Source organism: Acanthochromis polyacanthus, chromosome 1, assembly GCF_021347895.1.
Source record: "Acanthochromis polyacanthus isolate Apoly-LR-REF ecotype Palm Island chromosome 1, KAUST_Apoly_ChrSc, whole genome shotgun sequence".
NCBI lineage: Eukaryota > Metazoa > Chordata > Actinopteri > Pomacentridae > Acanthochromis > Acanthochromis polyacanthus.
This window is the reverse complement of record NC_067113.1, coordinates 28,008,700-28,031,612: the sequence shown is the minus strand read 5'-3', so window position 1 is coordinate 28,031,612 and position 22,913 is coordinate 28,008,700. Positions and strand designations below refer to the sequence as shown.

The following is a 22,913-nucleotide window of genomic DNA, read 5'->3' as shown; positions in this document are numbered from 1 at the left end:
TTTTACCAGTATTAATAACAGGTCAGTGTTGTGCATGTTGAATCCAGGTTTTTTCAATTATTGTAAATAAGTAATCAAAGAAATGAAACTTTGACTAACATTTATGATTTACAGCATTATAATTTTGTTATGCTTTGTTTGCAAATACACAACCCCAAGACTCAGTGTGGCGAAGTGTTCTCATTTTGCTGTCAGAAAATGCTTCTCATTTACTTGAAACACAATAAAATCCTGAATTGGGGAAGAATTAGGGCAAATTTTATTTCGTCGCACTTAACAGTCAGGACAAAACATCAGTACGACACTTCCTCTTGAGAGACGTTATCAATATATTGGTGCCAAACACCAATAGTTTTTAATAAAACATGCAGACACTCTAAACAGATCCTCTTGCCAATTTGTCTTACCGGAGTCACTAATTAAAGGTCCCATATGGCAAAAAATCCAGTCTTTTGTTTTTGTTATGAACTTCAAGCGGTAAAATAAAACTTCTTAGAGATATTTACTTCTGCATTTCCTCAAATTTTATTACAACTAGCTAGCTTCCCTGCCTTAGAATACAGAATTCAAACCTAGGTGCTATGTAACACCCAACTAACCAATAGCTGCAGCTCAGGCAGTGTTTTCTTCCTGAAGGGGGCGGGATCAGCAGTAGCTCATTGGTTTTAAGTGCAAATCAGCCCATTCAGAGCCCTAGCTGTTATACAGACATGGTGAAACGAACCATTTTTGCATTTTTTTTAGCTCAAAAACTCCAGGGACGTGGGACTTTTATTAATTTGCTGAAAAGCGACACAATATTGGACGTTTAATGACTTTTGAAATGAAATTTTGATTACCTTTCATGATTTACAGCATTATAACTTTGTTACGCTGCATGGAAATCATGTTTGAGTCATCTCTATTTCTAACAGTGGTTATAATGTTTCCATAGAGGTGCAGGACTTTAGACTGCAGTGAAAAATGAGCCCACAGTGAATAAAAATGTGACTGGAGCTAAAAACACCCTTGTTGCTTAGAGAGTTAAACTCACATTGAAGCTGAGGTCTCATTTATACATACAGTGGAGCAAAAGACCTACAAATATGATCATTAAAACCCTATTTGCAGCAGAAGAACGTGAATCCACAGGTTTCCAGAGACAACAAACTAAAAAGCAGAAAGTGTGTTGAAAAGACGAATCTATCAGCGTCCGAATATTATGTTTAAGATTTCACGCTGCATGTTTTTCCACAATCAGAGAGGCAAAATCATTTCCCAACTCCACTGCCTGTCTGTCTGTCTGCGAGACATTCATCTTCGCAGATGGCATACTTTCCTCTGACACTTTCAACTCCCAGATCTAAAACGGCAATTTATCAGATTTCACCAGCAGCCTCACACGCACACCTTTATAATCTACTACCGATTCCAGCTGCCAGTCACTGTCTGAAATCTAATTTTTTCCGCTCACTTGTGCTCGCCCTGGAGAAATGACTTGGACAGAGCAACTTCTACCTGCTAAAGTTTTCACTTCTCACAAAACAGGCCTCACCCTCCCCGTTTTCAGTGCTACAGAATCAAACGCCGCCCGTTTCTGATGCTGATTTCATAAGTTTTACCTGTATGTGACCCCTACAAAGTTACATCGGAGCCCTGCAGGAAATCCAGTAAAACCTTTGCCTTTACGCAGGATGTGATGTAAAATTCCCTGTGATCTTTACAGTAGGTGTTTACATGAGGGAGTGGGTGACACAGGATAAGTCACCGGGGTTATCAAGTAGGCACTTCCTATCAAGAGATGTTCTGTTAAATCAGGCAGCAAACACCTCCAGAAGTCTCAACAAGCCAGTCCTGGCATGGCACAATCACCACCTCCATACCGCCCTCACACTGATCAGAGCTACAGTATTCTCAGCTTACAGGACACGCTGTATCTGCAAACACAGGCATCCACATTCCTTTGTGTTTCAGAGTTTCCTGTTTGAGTGTCAACTGCACACAGAAGATATGCAAATGGCCAGTGAGTAAAAAGGGAGGGGGAAAGAAAAAAAAAAAACACAACAGAAGACAATTGCGAAACACAGACTCACAGTTCGATGGCTTTGTTCCACATAATAACGTAGCCTGAGAGAGTGAAGGACTCCACGTTGACGATGTGGATGTTTCCTCTTTCCGTGCCGATGTACAGCCATTTGCTCTGGAAGGGCAGGTGGCAGTATGTGATTCTGCAAGAGATCGGGATCCATCACAAACCAGGCTTTTCATTATCTCGTGACTCAGTCCCATCAAAGGGTTCGCCCTCGTCCCTAATCGCGCCGGTTCAACTGGAAGGAGTAGCGAGTGACTAAGATTTAATTACAAAGGCCATGCACTGTGTCACACTAATGAAGCAGGACTATATATAGATCGGCGGGGAAGAAATGGCGGAGCAAATACGGCTGCCTTTTCTCAACTGGCTGACAGAAACATTCAGCCGTAAACCACATTTGTAAAAAATATCAAGCTGACGGGGCTTAGGTTAACCGCTTTATTGTGTTCGGCTGTGGTTTATCAGGTGACATTCTGTGTGATTGTCAATGAGCATGGAAATCTTGACTTCACAATAAAAGCTTTTGTGTCATAAAACAAAAAAACCCCACAATAATTAGCCCAAAAGGTTGCACCAATTAGCCCCCTTTGATGCTTACTGTCGCAAATTCGCAACTACCACTTTCATTCAGACTGCAGCTGGATAGGTTCAAGTTTCTGTAGTTGTACCAAATGGTAAAAATTGTTGTGCAAAAAGGAACTCAGCGATCCCACAACAAGTGAAATAACAAAACACCAACAAACATTCGATAGTGTATCCATTCCCCAAATGCCCGGTTTGTGCATTATCCAATAGTACATCAGAACCTTTTGCAGCATGGTTTCTCATGGACCACTTATTATACATCTGTTATTATTATTATATCTGCTCTATGTGTAATAATAAACGGGCAAGTCTCAATTTATTTTAGCATCAGCTGGAAGCAAAACACACAAAAAAATGCTTTTTATATATTCTAAATAAACTCAAGCGTCAAGGGATTAAGGCTGCTGTGGAGCATGTTGCTAATATTTTTGCAGTATGCTTTAATTTCACTGTTAAACTGATTATTGTCGTTTTTATTAGATTGTGTTTGCTTTTGTTGCTAAGTATTGATATTATCGATTGTAGTTTTCTAGCTGATCTCAACTACCTACGTCTGATAAGAGCACAATTTGCTGGCTGAAAATCAAAACAATAAGCTAAAAAGTCTAAAAAAAAACTACACAGAGCTGAGAGAAACTGCAGAATTGGGTGATAAATCTCCACTTTCTGCATTCAATGCCTGCAAAAGTATTGATCGGCGGAGCTTTAAAGACCAAACTATCGAGAAAACATGACTCCGTCTCTACCACAAAATCTCCTAATTGCGTAAGGGAAAACACCCGAGCCGCTGCGACACCGCAAGGGGACGCTCGGTGAGCGAGCTTTTCGAGATCTGACGGCAACACAACACCTAATTATTCAGTGCAAAACATGTGGCCAGCTGTGAGGGGCCGTTTCCAGCATTTTGTTCACACATCACAGAGAGACAGATGCGGCGTCACCGCAAACACAGCAGCCGAAAACAGGAAGCCGACGACGTACCTCTCCCTGTTAAACTTGAGAGAATGCAGGATGGCGGGGATTTTTTGCCTCAGGTTCCACAGGTGGATGCTGTCGTCAGCTAAGGCACTCACCAGCGCCCCCTGCAGGGACGGTAATAAACAGGATTTCGTCAGAAAACAGCCTGTGGGTCGCAGTTTTGTAATAAATTAGCAGCACATAAATACAAGGGGCACTGCAGAGGCACGGAGATCACATCGTCACCGTTTAACCCTCGTGTCGTCCTGCGGGTCAAAATTGACTCAGTTTGAATATGTGGACAAAATATATATATTTTCACAATGAAATTTCTGATGTCCACATTTTCAACATTTTTGGGAAATTTTTGAACATTTTTTGGTAGAAAAAAAGAAATGCTGAAAGTGTTTCTTTAAGAACATTCACAAAAAAATCAACCAAAATCCAGCGAAATTCGCTGGATTTTGGTTGATTTTTTTGTGAATGTTCTTAAAGAAAGCACTAGAAGTTTTACTGATATATATGTAATCACTTTAGATAATTCTAATATTTTTTGGAAGATTTTCACTAATTTTTTGAAAATATTTACAAGAAATTTTTTTTTGCCAAATTTGGGGGATTTTCTTCAAATAAAACTTTTACGGGAAACTTTTAAGGAATTACTGGAATTTTCTTCCTGAAGGTTTTGCAAATTGTCAGAAATTTGGGGAATTTTTCGGGCTGCATTTTTGGATTTTTTTCCCAGACAAGGAAACCATATTTTTGGTGCCTGTAAATGAGGACAACAGGAGGGTTAACTAATGTGTAAAAGCACAGTTCATTCATCAGTGATGATTCGTGGCAGGATATCAAGGATAGACAGATGCAGAGGAGGAATGGACAGACTGGGAGTGGAGGAGGAGGAAGCCAAACGAGGACAACAGGAAGCAGGTGATGACGACTGACCTCGTTGATCAGGAACTGGAGCTGGATGACAGCAGCGCCGCTCTCATGCTGACAGTAGCACTCCACACCTGCACGGCCGAAGCTGGGAGTCGCCTCAGTTAAGGAAAAACTGGAGGGTGGCCATTAAAAGTTCAAGCAGAAACGCAGGAAAACCCCCTCTGACATACCGGGGCTTATCTGACGCAGTAATAATGTCAATTGAAGCTGCTATTTCCGGCCTACTGTGGGTGTCTTTATATTAAAAAAAAGATTCCCAAGCTTGTCTTTTTTTTTTAAATGTAACTTGACACTTTCAGCTTGCACTCCTAAAAAGGCATTGAAACAAACCAAACTGGTGGGTTATAAATAAAATCAGTGGGCCCTGTCAGCCTTATTTATTCACATGCGTCAGCCGGTGTGACGGCAGCATTATTAACTTTAACTCATCTCTCCTTTTTGCACGGGAATTTCAGGTTGTAGAATCCCTTGAAAACCAGTCAGGCCACCCATTCAGCTAACGGTAAGGGTGGGGTTTCAATCTTGTTGAAAAGAAGGACGAGAAAATTGCATGCATGGCACAAAAAAAAAAAAAAAAAAAAAGGGGGACAGTGCTTCTCCATTTCACCCGGCCTGTAGTCACTTTCTCAGAGACGGCATGTGCACGGAGTCATGCACTTCAGCACAAAAGAACAAGGAAGCAGATCTAATCACACAGAGGATCTCTAACAGACAGATTCGCCACAGACAAAAAAAAAAGGTGCGCTGTTTCTCAGACTCAAAGAAAAGCTCCACAGGCAGGCAGCTGAGTGTGTTTTGAGCTGAAACAGCACCAGAAGTCGGACCAGGATAAACCAAGCCGCGATCAAACAATCCCTCGGCTCCTTAAACAAACTAAGGCGGGGCTTCTTTTTCTTCAGGACAGACTCAACGGTGGGCATCACTACTGCAGAAAGACGGAGGCAATCGCAGACTTTTAGACGTGAAGCTGGTGCCAGTCGAGCGGCTGCTGCCAGCTGAACTCGCATTCACCCGTACCTTTTCGGTTCCAGTTTTAGCTCCCGGGCTGCCAGTCTGTACAACATTTGTCGGAATTATTAATGGATATCATGTCTCACAGGTCCACAATGGAGGAGGACGAGTCATTAAGTCCGTTTCATAGCCTCTGGTCATGCATAAATAAGAACAGAGGTAGTCTAAAGAGCAAGAATGATAATATGGAACGCGCAGATGTGTTGCTATAATGCAGTAGCATCACTTCAACAGTTTTCTTTGGCATTGACTCAATATATGCAAAGAAGGAGTCTGAAATGCTCAAGTTAAAGGTGCTGCTGAGCGAAGCTACTTCCCAAGCTAGCAGGAAATCACACCAACAAACCTCAACTAGATTTATCGTTTTTAAAACTTCCTTTTCACACATCAGAACTTTCCTGACATCAAACACACTTACAACTACACAGTCGGTGTGAACAAGACTATTTAGAGCACAATTCTTTGTTTCATTAGCAGATGCACGCTTCTGGATAGTGTGAGCACAGGAGCTGAGTCACTCTACGAAACGATGATTCACACGAAGCAAAATTTCTCGCTGCGAGGGAAACCAAAAGGCAAAATAATGGTTCCTGTCACCATCTGTTGGTCATGTGACCAAATCAATGGCCATATTTTCATGTGATCTCGTTCGTTTAGAGCTGAAATAATAAGCCAAGTAATTAATTAGTCAATGCTGGAACTTCTCAATGGGAAGGTTGCTGGTTAAGTTTGGCTGATAATCAATCATGAAATTATTATCATCAGCAGCCCTACTTTCCATGTGTCAGATGCAATACTTATTAGTCATATATGTTTCACATAGGGGTAAAAAAAAAAAAAAAGAGGGCAACACAAATATTTTGCTTCTCAACCTTTACGTATTATTTCCTCTTTCTTCCCAAGAGTATAACCGTCCTGTAGTCCTACAGGCACCAAAAGAAATATTGTTTCCTTGTCTGAAAAAAATCCAAAAATTCAGCAAAAAAATTCCTCAAATTTCTGAAAATTGCAAACCTTCTTTAAGAAAATGCAAACAATTCCTAAGTTTTTTTTTTAATCCCCCAAATTTGGCAAGAAATCTTGCAATTTGCAGGATTATACGCCGATGTAAATGTTGTTAAAAAATGAGTAAAACTCTTCCAAAAAAATCCTAAAAATATCTAAAGTGATTACATATATATCGGCAAACTTCTAATATTTTCTTTAAGAACATTCACAAAAAAAATCAACCAAAATCAGCGAATTCGCTGGATTTTGGTGGATTTTTTGTGAATGTTCTAAAGAACATTTTTTAAAATTATTTCTTTTTTTCCTCATCAAAAAATGTTCAAAACTTCCCAAAAAATGTAAAATGTGGAAGTTTTAACTGTGAAAATATTAAAACGGGTCAATTCTGATGAGGGTTGGACATCACACGCTCAAGTCATCTCCCCTGAACATTCGACACTTCCCCAATCGGTAAACCAGTGTGGTTCACCACAGCATTTCAACATTCGCTGCCTTTTCTTGTGAAGTCAACTGACGATCACCAGGGCGGGACGGATCTTTATCATGCTAGCTTCTAGGAGACAGACAGATAAAGTCCTGTGCGGCCTTTCGAAAACTCTAAGCTGAAGCCAAAGAAGAGGAAGCTACACAGGCAGCAGCTGATCGCTTCAAACTCAACGAAACAAACTTCTCACTTCTACTTTCACCAGCGTGACCAGTCAGCTGGTCACGCAACAAGTAGAGCATTCTGCGTATAAACTGGAGAGAAAACATTAGGTCCAGTTTGAAAAAGTCCAAATGTTCACTTTCGCCACAGACTCCAGTGTTTCTAATTGCCAAACAGGAGGCGAGTCTGCGCGGCGGCCAGAACGAGCGCTGGAACGAGCGGCGAGGCTGTCTACAGTAACACACTGATTAAAACACTGTAGTAGAGACAGATCTTGTAAAAGCAGACATTATTGCTTGTAGACACCTCATGAGCTTATGTCTACTGAGCTGTGCAGCGTTTCCAAACTCCAGGGGCAATGAGGTGGATCGATACGGGCCGTCTTTGAATAAATGGGACCAATTGCCGAATGACAGTAATCCCATCAGCTCCACCTTGCACATTAGGACAACATGAAAGCCAGTGTGTGAGTCGCCCTGTGAAACGAGGACGGAGCGGCTCGTAATAAAGAGCTAAACGAAGCAGATGGGCCCCCATAGAGCAGGATATCAGCGCAAAGGGAAACCCTGACTTAAAGCACAACGGGTGGGCCCTCGCGGACGTCGCGGCGGTAACCTGGATGTGACTCGGCTGGCACATGCGGCGGCAGTCTGGAATCCAGGGGCGCTTGTGTTGCCGTGACTCATGAGAAGTTAGCTGTAAAAGCAGAAACATTTTTTCCTTTTTTTTTTTTTAAATCCTCGAACACAAACAAACACAAAACTGACTCCCAACTGCCTGAGGGGGCTACGCAGCTCCGTGGCAGCTTGATTGTGGTGTCTGTGTGTTGTGCAAGTCCAGTTATGTTTACAGCACATACGAAGTGGCATGCCGGCACTGACTGGGCAGCTCAGTTGATGAGGTTGGCTCCTCGGCATATGGCGGAGGAGCTGTTCATGCTACTGCAGAGATACCACTAATGAGCCCGGGTGCTCCAGGAGAAGGAGGCTGCCGGCTGCACACAAGCACATCCCAGCTACCTCTAAGCTCCCTCCGCTTCTCTCAGCGTGGTTCCCCCCCCTTTCTCGTGCTAAATGACAGGAGACAGAAAGCATCACTTACTGGGTGAATCCCCTGATTTTGAGGAATGTTGGATGGCAGCTCGAGCCACGTGAGGAATTATTCCAGGAGCTTAAAACCGAGGGTCCGATTTATGTTTGTGTGTATGTTAGTAAAAAATGTAAAAATTCTACACGATCATCGAGCTTTCCTCTCCTTGCGTGGCTCTCTTGGTTTTCATTTTCACGAGGATACAGCCTCAAAGCTCCGGTCTGAGTCCCAATGGCCAAGATTTTCTGTACGGGGTCAAAAGCCATCGAGAGGACGGTTGATATGGGAAGCCATGACGCACAGTCTGCAGGAAAAGAGCAGAATTTATATCAGACCTCCCAGTCAGCTAATCAATCATCTCCTACACAGCCAAGCTGGCATTAGCGGTGGAAAAAAACATTAACATAATCTCCTAGAAATGTAATCCATCAATGCGGAAAATTAGTCTCATTATCGAAATAAATTAGATAGTGCATAAACATTAGTGCAAATGGGGACTGGGATGTTTTTTTTCTCTGATAACTGGCGTGACATGTGTGCAGGCTCGGTCCTGTAAAACAGCAGCAATAAAATAAATCCTCGGGCTCTCCGACTGCAGCTCACTGTCAGGGTCTGTACAGTAGTCCAGCCAGCAAATATATCATCATCAGGCATCCATAACTCCATTATTTCAGGTCGGAAACCCTCGCCCAGCCAACCATGAGCTCTGCACGGCTTGCAGCAGGATTATGTAACAGGTAAAGCCGTGGTCCTGTAACCTAGGGACCTGACCTGTTCTGCTCCCAGCTGGGGCAGGAGCTGGTGGGCCGGCTCTCCGAGGTGCTCCACACTTTCCATACAAAACCTTTATTTACAGCTAAACCATGCATTGTGAATTAGAAAACCGTGCGTGAGTCAGTTTGGGGGAAATATCTCCTAGTGACCTCTGGGTCTGATCTGATTTTTGTGTTTCAGAGTTTTATCGAAACAACACATGCTCGTTGGTCCATGGCGCATTTCAGTGCAAAAATGCAAACAAAGGTTAAGCTGAAGCTTCTACAGGGATATAGTGAGTATTTGCTTGAGTTCAGGGCTGCAAGCGATGATCATTCTCACTGTGGATTACTATCTTGACTAATGGAGCATATAAAAGAATCAGAAAACGGTAGAAAAAATATCTAAAAGCACAAGATGACATCCACAACTCAAAACTATTCCATTACTGTCTTAAAGGAGCAAAGAAACCTGCAAATACTCAAAATTTCGACTCTTTTTCTGTATAAAAACTATTCAGATTGATTAATCAATTATCAAAGTAGTTGGTGGTTACTTTAATAGCCCACAAGTAATCAGTTAATCGTTAAGCGTTCCACTTTCTTTCTGTCACTGAGAGGCGAGAAAAATAAAGGAGCAAAGGAATCTGCAAATATTCAAAATTTTTCACTTCTTTCCTTTAAAAAATGACTCAAACTGATTAATCGAATATCAAAATAGCTGGTGATCACTTTAAGAGTCGACAACTAATCGATTAATCATTTGCAGATCCACTTAAGTTCCACTTTCTTTCTGTCACTGAGAGATGAGACAACATAAGGGAGCAAAGAACTGGCAAATACTTAAGATTTTTCACTCCTTTCCTTAATAAAAATGACTCAAACTGATAGATTGATTATCAAAATAGCTGGTGATTACTTTATCAGCTCACAACTAATCAATTTATCGTTTGCAGTGCCACTTAGGTTGCCCTTTCTTTCTGTCACTGAGAAACGAGACAACATAGAGGAGCAAAGATATCAGCAAATGGTTAAGAATTTCTATGCTTTTCATTCTAAAAATTACTCAAACGGATGAATCAATTCTCAAAGTAGTTGGCGATCACTTTAAGAGTCAACAACTTATAGATTAATCTTTGCTGCTCCACTTGAATTCAGATTCTTTCTGTCCTTGAGACACAAGAAGGGAATTTTGAAATAATTTAGAATTTATTTTACCCCGACAGCTAAAAGCTGAAATTAGTTAGAATAAATTAATTTTGTCACAGACATTGTGTCAGGAGGGGATCACTTCACAGCCAGGATGGACAAGACGAGTTATTACAGCACAGGACATGTGAGTGTTGTATTATAAGACTATGAGCTGATTATGTTAGCTGGCTAACTCCCAGTGATCAAGAAGAAACAGTGGCCTGAAGCGAGGATTGGAGCTGGATAGCAAGACAGTCAATGGTTAACACCGATCCCCCATTAATGTCCCTGTAGCTCTAACAACTACTTTAATATCTGACTTTAAATCTGCTGCTTTTGGAGGCTGTATGGGCAAATTAAAGGCATTTCCATCCCACCGAGCTGAGCTGATGGAGATGAAAACAACGCCAGTGTTTGCTCACGCCGCTGTCATCTGACTGTCAGAGAGCACCGACAGTCCGTTAACGCTAGCCTCTTATTAACGGACACCCACCTTGCAAAGCTGGAAATGCTCCGACTGGAGAGTCTCCTGGACAACGTCGTTTTCCCGGGGAGCACCCGGCTGGGCAGTGGCGGAGGAGGACGAAGAAACCGCTGTCAAGCCGTCGAGCACCTTCCTAATGTTAACTTCTTCATTTTCCTCCGGTACGGACGCGACGGTTGAGAAAACAGCTCAGGCGAGCTACCATAAATTGGACAGAAGGGGGGTAGCTGCTAGCTAGTTAGCCGAAATAACGCACAGTTAATATCTTTCTGTGTACATCTCACATGTTACGGAGGGTGTTGCCAGCGCACTCCCCAAAAGCACCCGAATCACGAACATTGATTTAGCGAGTCCTTGCCGATATCGGTGTTAATCCGCCATCTATGGGTCCAGCTTTGGCGTTATTCGATCGGGATCAATCGTTTCCGTGAGCTGCTTCCCCAGCCAGGGCTCAGCGGGTAGCAAACTGGCTACGGAAACGCAGTGAGCTGCAGCGGGGATTGAGTCTGCGCTCTGCGGTCACCCGGATGGAGGGCCGGTGTTACGGCGGATTCTGTAACTGTCACAATCTGTGACCTCGACCGGAACGTGATCGAAGAAACGTTTAAAAGCCGCTACTGTGTGTTATTGACTGTTTTAATCACTGTGAGAAAAAAATAACTTCCATGCAACAACAAAAATAAATAACAAGGATCACGTTCAAAAAAAATTTCAGAATTTATTTAATCAGAAAATTAAATTGAATTAAATTAAATTAAACGAGTGCCCTTATTTTAAGCATCTTTTCTTTTTAAATTATCAGTCACACAGCCTAGAATAAGGTGAAAAAGCTGAGTGAAGCACTTCATCCTCTTTAGTGGAAAAAACACATCAAACTGCATATTCAAAAATGAATATTTATTTAAATATAATTTATTTAAATTATTGCAGGACAAATGCCCTAATTTTTAAGCACCTTTTAATGACTGTGAGCAAATATGAGAAAAAATCAGTCTTTTTTAAAACTATCAACCTTATCTAAAGTGCAAACATAAATAAGTGACAAAAAACATGTCATATAATAATTTTAACATATGTTTGTTTTGTTAGACCAGCTCTAAATCCTTAAAAATATTGTCATAATCACAACACCGGTGAGAACTGGAAGAAAATCCGCATTAAACACTTTATTTGTGTCAAAAACGAAACAGAAGAACCTAAAATTCACCATTTCAGATTATTCTGTGGCCCCCTGCTGGCTGAAGGTTTTAGAGCAGCTGTAATGCTTCAAGGTTGGGCAAGAGGTAAGACCTGCCAACGTGGCACCTGTTAATTAAAGTATTAAACTCTTAAAAATGCCAACAAGTATTGCCAGTAATCATGAAATCACATGCAGGACTCATTAAAGGTCACAGAAAACGTGACACCAGGGTGTGTAGTCCTTCTAATCTATTGTGCAACCTGAAAATAGGCCGTATTTTCTCCTTGTTCCCACAGGAGGAAAAAATAGGTTATTTACCTCCACTGAGAATTACACATAAAAACCAGAACACCTGGTTAAAGAAAAGCAATGAAGCTGGGTAAATGATCACTTTTATGTCTGTCTTTTGCTCTTTTTTTCTTCAGTAGCCCACATTTGTAGTGGATGACATTTCTACACTGATTTGGGAATTAAGCAGCACCTCTTAAGTAATAAATCTAAAACAATTATATGCAAAAGATGAAAGTAGTGGATCCCTACAGTGCTTTATTGGAAAGCAAGGGACATGACTAATTTAATCAATGCACATTATTTACTTTGTGGAAGCTGTTGTGCCACATAGATTTAAGGAATCTTTAAGGAAAGAGTGATCTGCTGTTTTTGCTAAGATGCACTTATTCTCTGGATTCTGTGAAATGTTTTGGAATAACACAAGAACTATTTAATATTTATTTATTAGTATGAATCACAAAATCACGCCCACCCTCCTTTTAGGTCAAGTATTACACAGAGAACATGTTGTATAATGTCCACTCTACATCTATAAGTCTTAAACATTGAGTTATCTAATATTTAAAGGACTACGTGTAGTTAATGTCACTAAAGAAAAAAATAAAATGGTCCAAAGTGAGGTCATGTTGGCAGTTTGTTTCAGGTATTTGGACTGTACTGTAATTTCAAGATACTTGTATTTATCTTGAGTATTTCACACATCATTCTACACTTTCCGCCACATTGCAGAGAAAATATTGTACTTTTTACTCCATTGCATTTATCTGACAGATCATGTAGCACTTTAGCGCTTTAAAAATGTACTATGACATAATAAAACAATAATGAAAAACATTAAATCCATCAGCTTCAATTTTAATTTCTGCTTGCCTGTTAATGTATAAGTGGTGATAATCTTACAGTATAAATCTAAAATAAAACACTGAAAGAGCCCATTGTAATGTGTGACTAATGAATACCTTTACACAAGTACAGTTTGCTGACACTAGTAAGGTTGGGAGTGTAGGAATTTTGCTTTTAAACAAACATTTTTAATTTGTGGTATTGCTACTTTTAATTAAGTAACAGATGTGAAAATCTTCTTCCAACCTAGTTGACAAATTCTTTGATTTTTTTGAGATTTGCATTGAAAAACATGCTGACTTCAACCTCTGTACTACCCTTTAAGACTCACTCACCGTGCAGCTCCAACACACACATACATGGTGGAAAATAACTCATAATCAGCTGTAATAGAGTGAAACATATGATGCAGTTAAATTAAGACTTGCCCCTGAGCTCCATTAACCCCAAGCTTGAGAAACAAGATGTTAATCTTGTCATAAACTCCATATTTACGTCAGCTGTTGTTGCACTTGCGTGTTTGTGCACTAGGTGGTGCAGTCTACCAACATTCAGTCCTCCTGCAATCTGACAGCGTTTTGTTGCATTCAAGTCTCCTTAAAACCAAAATTCAGCACCATGGACAGCAACCCGTGGATCTCAGCTGCTCATGAATGATCCAGGATGAGATCCGTGTTTAAATAATGTCTGGTTCTGATGATTTCGGTTCATTCACGAGTCATTATTTTCATGCATCAAAGACGGTTCAACGTCCGTAATGTCTGCTCAGTGAAAAACCAGCTGTCTGGGAATACTTAATTAACATTGGCCACCTTTAAATGGGTCACAATAAGACAGGAAAGAGGCCCAGCAGGGGGACGTACACAGCTTTGCTCTTTATCACAAGTTTGACTAAATTGAAATTTTCATGCAATCATGAATTATGAACGAAGCTGCCGGAGAAAATGCACACTGGAGGGCAGATAAAATAGGCTGATATCAATAATGCACCAGTGACGGGATCTGTTGCAAAGAGTGTCACTCCCATTCACACTGTCATATTTATAAACAACGAGTCAGGAAGCTGAGCTTTTTGTCCGATGTGGAGGAGTATCGGGGCCAGCATCCCTGCTTGACTCTGAATTTAGGTCTTCTAGTATCTGGGACAAAAATCCATAATTAGCAGTTGTGTGTTAACTTCTTCCATCGCTTCCCCTCAGGAACCATTGACACATGAGGTAAACTACCGTCCTGGCTTTTAAACTGCAACTCACTTGATCAGCATGTAGATTTGTGTTAATTTTCGTAAGTTAATAGTTGGAAAATTGTGTTTTTTTTCTGTCTTTTTACAGAATATAAGTTGGATTCAATACTGAAAATCTTCCAAGTGAGTAAATTCTGATGCAACAAAGCAGTAAAAGGGGTCTAAAGAAGATTATTCCAAGGTTTAAATAAAACCATTTGTGTGACACACCTGGAGAGAAGAGCCTGAATTTGGACAAAAAGCGACTGTGTAGTACCCAGCGGGCGGATGTGGAACAGTTCCCTTGTTGCACGGCAAGGGCACCGAAATAAAACTACAGGACAGCAAAGAACAATTGGTGTGCAAAATAACCGCGCAACACACAATATGTCAGCGCACATAAAGGACAAGGTTTCAGTCTCCCCAAATATCTGTAACACAATGCACTGTAGAAATTCTAAAAACATAGTTACAACTGCAAATAATTTTCACCTGGCTGGCTTAAAGTCTTGACTCCAACAGCTGAGAATTTCACTTATTTGCACCTATAAATCTATGATAATGAAGCTAATCAACTTTAAGCTAAGGTTTAATAAACTACTTTTTTTTTAGCATCCCATAAAATTAGAATATCACAAAACTTTACTTTTTTTCACGATTTAATACAAAAAATACTTTCATAGACTCTATATTCATTACAAGTAAAGTGAAGTATTTCAAGCATTGTAGTAATTCAAAGGAGGCCAAACCAAGAGTATACATTACCATCATTTTCAGAAGGTGGACATTCCAGTTTTGAAAATTCTGTTTTTTAATTGATCTTAGGCAATTTTCAGATATTTTAAGATGCAAGATTTTTGATTTACTTGAGCTACAAGCCATAATTCTCAATAATAAAGCACAAAAGGCATGGCAAGATTCACCTTTCATGTAATGAGTTTTAGAATATATCAAATTTTCACTGTCATCCCTGTAATTCAGCTGGTTGAGCTACTGTTACACTGTTAATAGTCCCTGTTTATATCCCCTATAAACAGATTTTATAGTCCCCATGACACAGTAGGGATTGGTTCGAGTCCAGCCCATGGCCCTTTGCTCCCTCCACTCTTTTCCCTTTTTTCCTATCTCTCTCCACTGTCCTACATAATAAAGGCTAAAAGGACAAAATTAAACAAAAATAACTTAAGTAACTGATGCGAAAAGCTACAGTTTCTATAATGTTCTACTCGTTTGACTGCGCTATTAGTTGTGACAACATAAAATGACAATTGATTGATGTCTGAAGTTGTGAAAACATCAAAATAAAAGCATTTTCTTGAATCAATTTATCTTTTTAAGGCAGCCAAGTTACTTTAATTACTGCTTTTTGCTTGCAATGCAGAGTTAAGAAAAAAATGGAACTGAAAATGTATTCAAACTACTTTTGTTCCTAATTTCTAAAAGTGAAAATGATTAACATAAATAATACTCAAAATGCTGTAACTATTTAGCTAGTTAGAGCATTAATAGCTTCAATTTCACATTTATCACATTGTTTTCAGAAAAATTGGGGGTTTATTGAAAGGAAATCTTTCAGTCAGATGTGTCTGATTCATTAAAGCAGAGAAAATAAATGCTTTTTAACATGAAAACATGATTAAAATGAACAAACTGACTAAGAAGAAACTCCTTCACTCTTTTTTCTCAGGGGTAAACTAAACTATAGAATTATTATGTGCCAAGAAAAGAGTTCAAAGTAGATGAAACAGCATAATAGGGATGTAGAGCTGCATTATGTTGCTCAACGACTGGAAAAAAGTGTAATTTAAGTTTAATTTTTGATGGCAAATGATGCAAATTAATACTTTTATTTACACACCAGCTTTTTGGGTAATATTGTGCCTTTTTTTTTTTTTAACTTAAATTACTTTACAGTCACAAATCACATACAGTCTTGTTGCACATTTGTTTTCTATCTAGACACAGAATCATTGCTCTGCTCCCAGTATAGAACACTCAATCCTCTCTGGGCATTTCACAAATTTCTTCCTTGCACTGAAATCAGGTCACGCTGAAATCTTTCCTCTGTTGTATCAATCCGAGCTGCTCTGGCCTGAGCTGATCTCACTGCAAAGTGATTAACAGATAATTAGATGCACTGGTTGCATAAACAGAGAAACTCCGAGCTGAGTAGGTCGTGATTTATTGAGGAATATTTACAGCGGGGGTTGAATTTTCCCTCTCTTTCTCTTGATGTTCTTGTGGCTAAGACACATCACTGTCACAGTTTCTGGCCTCTCATTAAAGCCGGTCGAATCGACGGCTGCTCGGGAGTGTCGCAGACTTTTCCCAGCAGGATGTGTGTCCGCTGATCTGTTTTATTATCAGCCGTGAATCAGAGGAATGAGCTCAATTGTGTCCACAGAGGTGTTTTATGAATCAACCCACACATTGCTGAGGGGAGCTGGAAGGGCAGAAATGTGAGCATGGAGGATGTAACTTTCACAGCTCCTCTGTTGTGGCTTTTAATCAGGTCTTATTGGAGCGTTTTTAGCAGCAGCAGCAGCAGCTTTCCTTTGTCTCTTTTGCTTCAGTTCACTGGTTTTCAGCAGCACGAAGTCTCAGACTTCTTCCCTGGAGTCTGGCTCAGTTGGATCTCGTCCCTCTGGTGCTCTTCATGGTACAGGCTTCTGTCGCATAGCATCATTTGTTTGACAAGGAAGGAACCTGCCTCATCAATATTGATATTTTCTGTAAATGGTGAGGAGGAATAGGATTTAGAAACACCGTGTATGCATGTTGTCAGGTTAGTAAGACTTCTAACCTCCTGTTAATGTTTTTACTGCAGCGTTAAGTTCATCACAAAATGCACTGGCGCAGACGGAGCATTTAAATGCAAAATCCATCAAATAAACCAACAAATAAATCCAGTCTGACAATCACTTATTCACTGGCTGATTCAAACCAAACAGAAAAGTAGGAAAGCTTGATTTTAATGAAACTAAACAGCCAGAACTGACTCTGTGAAATGTTTGCGCATCCCTAATTAAGTGTGCCAATGTGTAAGCATTGAAGCCTACTGGTGTATTTCATTCTTATTATAGATTCTTCCGACGTGATTTTTGCTACTGAACTCATCCACAGCTTTGAGAAGACCCATGCAAATTATATATCAAAATGTGTGGCTCCTTTGCGAAATAAAAGCAGAGAAATAACATTTTTTATGGAAACATGAATCAAAAATGAATAGACTGACTTTGAAGGAGACCACTCACACCTTTTTCTCAAAGTTAAATTAAACTACAGGGCTAAGATATGTAGCCAGGAAGGTGAGAAAAAGCTGTCTCTATAAGCAGAGGCTGCATTGGCATATTGTCAATGTCTCCTCAAATTTTCTAGTTTCCCCCTACTTAATAATAACAACAAACAATAGTACAACACACACCTTTGCAGAGGTCTTAAACCAGCCCAGAAAGTTGTTGTCTTTACAAAACTTGTCCAGCAAGCTCACAACGTTTTCGCCCTTCGTCTCCATCAGGTCACATTTGTTGGCTAGCAGGACAGCAGGAACTGGACGTCCATTGTCCAGACACAATTTACTGTCCAAGTCCTGCTTCCACTCAGCGGCAGACTTCAAGGTAAAGCTATTCGTGATGTCAAGCACACCAGTGCTCCCATCGCAGCTTTGTAGAAAACTCTGGACATGTTCTTAAATCTGTCCTGACCTTGAGGGAAGAGAAAACCAATCGTGTGTTAAATGCTTTCCAGCAGCCCAAATCTGAGCTCAGTTTGCACAGACTGGCTGCTTTTCTGCAAAACACATTTGAATGTAAAATGGCTCCAAACACTCAGGAAGTTTATTATAATGCATGATTTGAATTACAAGAAATCAAACCAAATGTTACATAAGAAACGTGAGAATTTCTGTATGTCTCCATGGACACTGGTGAGGATTAAAATTAGACCTGAGAAAACAATGACTTCAAACAGGCTGCAGTTTCACTTCCTACAGGTTCCGGGCTTGGAAGCACACAGAAAACTCATTCTGCAGTTACATTTAGCAGGATTTATTAGAATTGGAAGGTCATTTTGCAGTTTGGATCGTCTCCCACCAGACTACTGAAAGCTGCACGGCATAAGAATGATCAAAGAGGGCTTTAAGTAGACAGACTGATTTGTAATGCAGCATACAGAGACGTCATTATATTGAAATTTTAGGTGTATTCTTTTATATAACTCAAAATAAATCGCAAAAGAATCCATAACAGCAGAAAATACACTTCTCTGCCTCTGAGTAAATCTCACAGGATGCAACTGGAAAACATACTAAATGCTTTCTTTTAGTTTTTTAACATGTTTTTCCACAGTTTATAGGATTAAATCTGCCAGCTTAACTAATAATATTTATATTGATATCCACAAGATATTAACTCAAACTGTTGTACATTTAAATATGTGTAAATTAATGATAAAATGACAGTGACTGAAGTTGCTGCTCCTCTGCTTAGTTTAGACTGCAGTCTATGAGCATTAATAGGGTTCACTTCCTTATTTAAAGATGTAGAAAAAACAAATTTACCCACATGTCAGTGCAAAGGAACAGATATTTTGGAGATAACACAAGGAAGAAACCTTATTTGACATTATGTACATGTTTCAGCTTTTGAGTTTTGCTTTGTTTTGTTGGTACTGCAGATTTTTTTTAGAGTGTAGTGTGTGAGCATTAAGGGTTTACTTCCTTATTTAAATATGTAGAATGAACAAGAAACAAATTTAGCCACATCAGTGCAAAAAACCCAACAAAAAATACACATACTGCAAGAGAAAACTACTTATACTTTTTGTACATGTTTTAGCTTTCAGTTTTTGCTTTGTTTTGTTGTCACTGCAGATTTTTTTAACATTCTTTTCAGATGAATTTCACATTTCAGTGATTCAGAACAGATGCCATAAAGTCAGATTTCCATCGCTCTCACTGTGATACAACTTTCCAGGAACAGATTTTAGTTTCACTCACCTGATAAATCCCAAAGTTGCATTCTCACCACAGTCTTTGCATCCAATTCCAATGTTTTCAGGAAAACTCAACTCCAACAGTTATTTTGTACGCTGGATCAAAGCGTTTCCCACATAACGCATGACAATGGCTGTTTTTCCCACCATTGGATCCCCGATGACTACAACTTTAAACAGCTTCTCCGACACTGAACTCCCCTTCCATGTTGTGGTCACTGAGCTGCAGGTGAAATGTTCTTTTTTCCTAATTCTACTGCGCAAAAAGGTGACATTAACGCCTGATTTTACAAATCGCAACAGAAAGCTAATAAACTGAAAGAGCAGCGTCTCAGTTCTGTTTTCTTACCTGTACTATCACTCTGCAGTATTCTCAAAGCGAAGCCATAAATCTTTGTACTTTGATCCAAAACAGTGATTGTAAAAGGAGGCCAAGACGTTTCAACATGAAAAACAGGAGGACAAAAGCATAAAAAATATTTAATTTACTCCAATCAAACAGGTGCTCCTGTCTACAGCAAGTGTTTAAAACCGCAAACCTAATTAATACTGCACCGGCTGCAAATAGCTTATTCATAATATCACTAATGTAGCACTTGATCACATTATACAATCTTGATAGGCTGTTAAAGTCTTAATATTTACCAGATGGATTTGGTGTGCACAACCAATCACACACAATAGAAGCATATACAGCTGGCAAATCCTCTGTAATACTGTAATGCATATAGATAATCTGAATACCAAAATATGATACACAACATACATTCACAAAACATGTGTATGTCATCTATCTTAAACAATAACCTATACAGTTAGGAAATCAGATGTCTAAGTTATAAAGATACAAACATTAAACTAGTTTAACTTGCATTTTTCCAGACCATAGAAATAAATGTATAAAGAAAAAAATCTGAATGAAAACGTGGCACTTGAAACTTTGTCCTCTGCTACATCGTGACACAGTCTCTTGCTTGGCAGTACTGTATCGATCTAAGATAGATTCAAGATTGTAGTTGTTGTTGTTATTCCCCAACATTTGCAACTTTCTCCGAACACTAAGTTGAAAGGAACAGTTTGGCATTTTGGGGTTAGGTCTAGATGAGAAGATGAAGCCGGTTTCCACTGCAGGAACTAAAATTCCTTGTGCAACTTCAGAACTACCCCTGCAGAAGCTCTTCAGGGATGTTTTCAGGGCAAAAAAAAAAAAAAGTCCTAGATGCTTCTTAAAATGTTCAGTGACAGAGCTGATTGGTTCAGTTTGAAGACGTGTTTTCAAAAGCAGTTTCTCCTCTTTAAACATCCCAATCTTCAACTTAAAATTCACCATCACAAACCCTCCATTGTTCCATTTACTGCACGCTCATTGAACTATGCTATACTTGCTATTTATCATTGTTTCAGAGTCAAAATTTCAGTTAAGTAGCTGCATCCAGTGGTAAAAGAAATGCCAAAAGGGTCAATTACAACTCATTCCTGCAGTGGAAAACCACCTGTAGACCGTTCTTATGTCTAGATGCTAAATATGAAGCCACACCGAGCAGAGGGATGAACTATGAAGCAAGATTAATGGGTAGCGAAGTATGTTGAGCTTAAATCACATAACCGGGATGGATCGCCTTGGTAACTGATGCTGCACATCCAGAGGAGGGTCTGTTCAGAGTTTTTGGATCAGTTTCACCATTTACTTCCCGACACGATTGGGCCTGTATCTGCAAAACCTGTGGAGTTTTATGGTGGCAATGAAAAATAAACTATACGGTGGTGTCGCTACGGGAAAACTAAATGCATTCATTGGTGTTGCAGAACATGTTTCTGTCGTGATGTCCAATCTGTTTACACCTCTCACATTGGTAATAAAACCCAGATTGAGACAAGAATCTCAATCAGTTAAATTAATTTAACTGTGCTTTGGCCACAAACTAAAGTGATTTCCCACGTTATCCTCATTATGGAACCATCTTAAGTCTACATATCACTTGCTGAGAGTCATTTTTAAAATGATTGTAGCTCAGAATTGAAGAGCTCAAATGTGCAGCTGTCAGTTTAATAAAAAACAGCTGCACTGAAAGTCACTGAGTGGTAAATAATATCTTTACTTACATTTTAGCAGACTTTACCCCAGCATTTCTCACTTTTCATCATATAGATTGCTATATTCCTTCCATAACTCTCTTTAGAACAACCTGTTCCTCTTGACTGAAGTATTCAACATGTATTTGGTTTATTCTATGTGGAAAAGGAGTTAAATGGTGTGTTAGACGGCCCTCTTTTATGGTAGGATGATGAACAACTGGATAACAAGATAATAACCTGGATAAGTGATTTGTTTTCGGTTTTGTCAGAAGAAAGCCCGGCTTTGTTAACCTGCTTCATAGTTCAGCCCTCTAGCTCTGTCTAAATCTAACAAACCCACTAACCAGCACCTGAAGGTCCACGAACTCACATTTATATTGCTACATTTAATTTACAAATACAGTGGGGCGTTGATCTTCTCATCTGTCCCTCCCACAAAATCAAACTCCTGCTTAAAATCTCTTCCTTTGCCTGATAAAAGGACAGAACACACACGGTGTAAGACAAACACATTTTCTTAGCACTTTTCAAAGTGAATCGTTTTGCATCACATAGAAACTATATTAAGTTGCCCTGTTTTAACTGTCTGATTGTTAAGCTCACCTATTATTCATCAAACAGATCTATTGATAGGACGCTAAATGTATCATACATAACACACCTTAGTTATCCGTTCATAGAACAAAATCTAGTTTTAGCCTAAAAGCTTATAGAAATATACAGTATATTTGTAATTAAGAAGTCGCTTCACTACTGTATAACAACATCTAAAAGGAGTTTAAAATGTGGCGCCTTGATGCTCAACCTTATCATGTCAAAGCTACTAAGTGAAAAATGACCACAGGATGACTTTTCCTCTCAATCTTACACAGTCTTTAAAAACCTGGAACTATACATAGCACAAGTGGGAGCATGTAGAGTGCGGCCCTCACAGAGTGGAGGAGCTTTGCTTGTAGTCTCTGAGGATGACCGAGGCGTAACGTCGCATTCGGGGCGTGCACAAAATCGACTCGGACACCGGCGAGTTGGGGAAGGGGCTCACCGGGGTGCCGGAGCAATCGCGGAAAGGTGACGGAGGCATCAGAGCAGAGACTCCTCCATGCCAGCTGACTCGACCAAATCCTCCTCAGTCGTGATCTGGCGTTGTTGTACATGTAGCCGTGGAGAGGCCCAAACTGCTCGTTCTCCATCTCCTCCTCCTCCAGAGGGGAGCGGGCTCCCTCGTCGAACGGGTCGAGGTGCAGGGGGCAGGACGGGCTCCTGCTGGATGGGTGGGCCTGGTGGTACACCGGCATGCCGCCGCTCAGGGCTCCGGCATGCCGAGCTCAGGGACGTCACTTTAAACCTGCCCACTCACATTTTCACCTCCTCCTTCATGACGTGTTGGGGGATTAATGCTATTGGCTGCAGGGGCCTCGGGGGAATAGAGCTCCACCTCCTCACCCTTTATCAGCCCACAGGCCGGCAATCTGCCACGTGGGCCACCATGGGGGGAGTGGCGGGGGAGTCGTAGCTGATAGGTTCGCCCTTCGTCCTCCCTCCTCAGCCACATTGTACAGAGTCCTTAGTGCTG

General features: G+C 40.2%; 2 protein-coding genes across 2 annotated transcripts in view; both read right to left on the bottom strand.

Annotated features, from left to right (window-relative positions):
* stxbp5b (syntaxin binding protein 5b (tomosyn)) overlaps positions 1–11,253 on the bottom strand; it is a 33,857-nt gene extending 22,604 nt beyond the window's left edge. Inside the window, 7 exon segments of the mRNA XM_051949703.1 lie at positions 2,073–2,207; positions 3,638–3,738; positions 4,559–4,640; positions 8,514–8,578; positions 8,581–8,613; positions 10,746–10,914; positions 10,916–11,253. Of these exon segments, the coding sequence (XP_051805663.1) occupies positions 2,073–2,207; positions 3,638–3,738; positions 4,559–4,640; positions 8,514–8,578; positions 8,581–8,613; positions 10,746–10,914; positions 10,916–10,941 (611 nt within the window). The 5' untranslated portion in view covers positions 10,942–11,253.
* Positions 11,254–22,015: 10,762 nt separating this feature from the next.
* On the bottom strand, positions 22,016–22,892 carry LOC127533222 (metabotropic glutamate receptor 1-like). The gene is given in 3 exon segments (XM_051945765.1): positions 22,016–22,439; positions 22,441–22,664; positions 22,784–22,892. Coding segments are annotated over 3 exon segments (504 nt in total). The 3' UTR covers positions 22,016–22,268.
* Between the last annotated feature and the right edge of the window lie 21 nt (positions 22,893–22,913).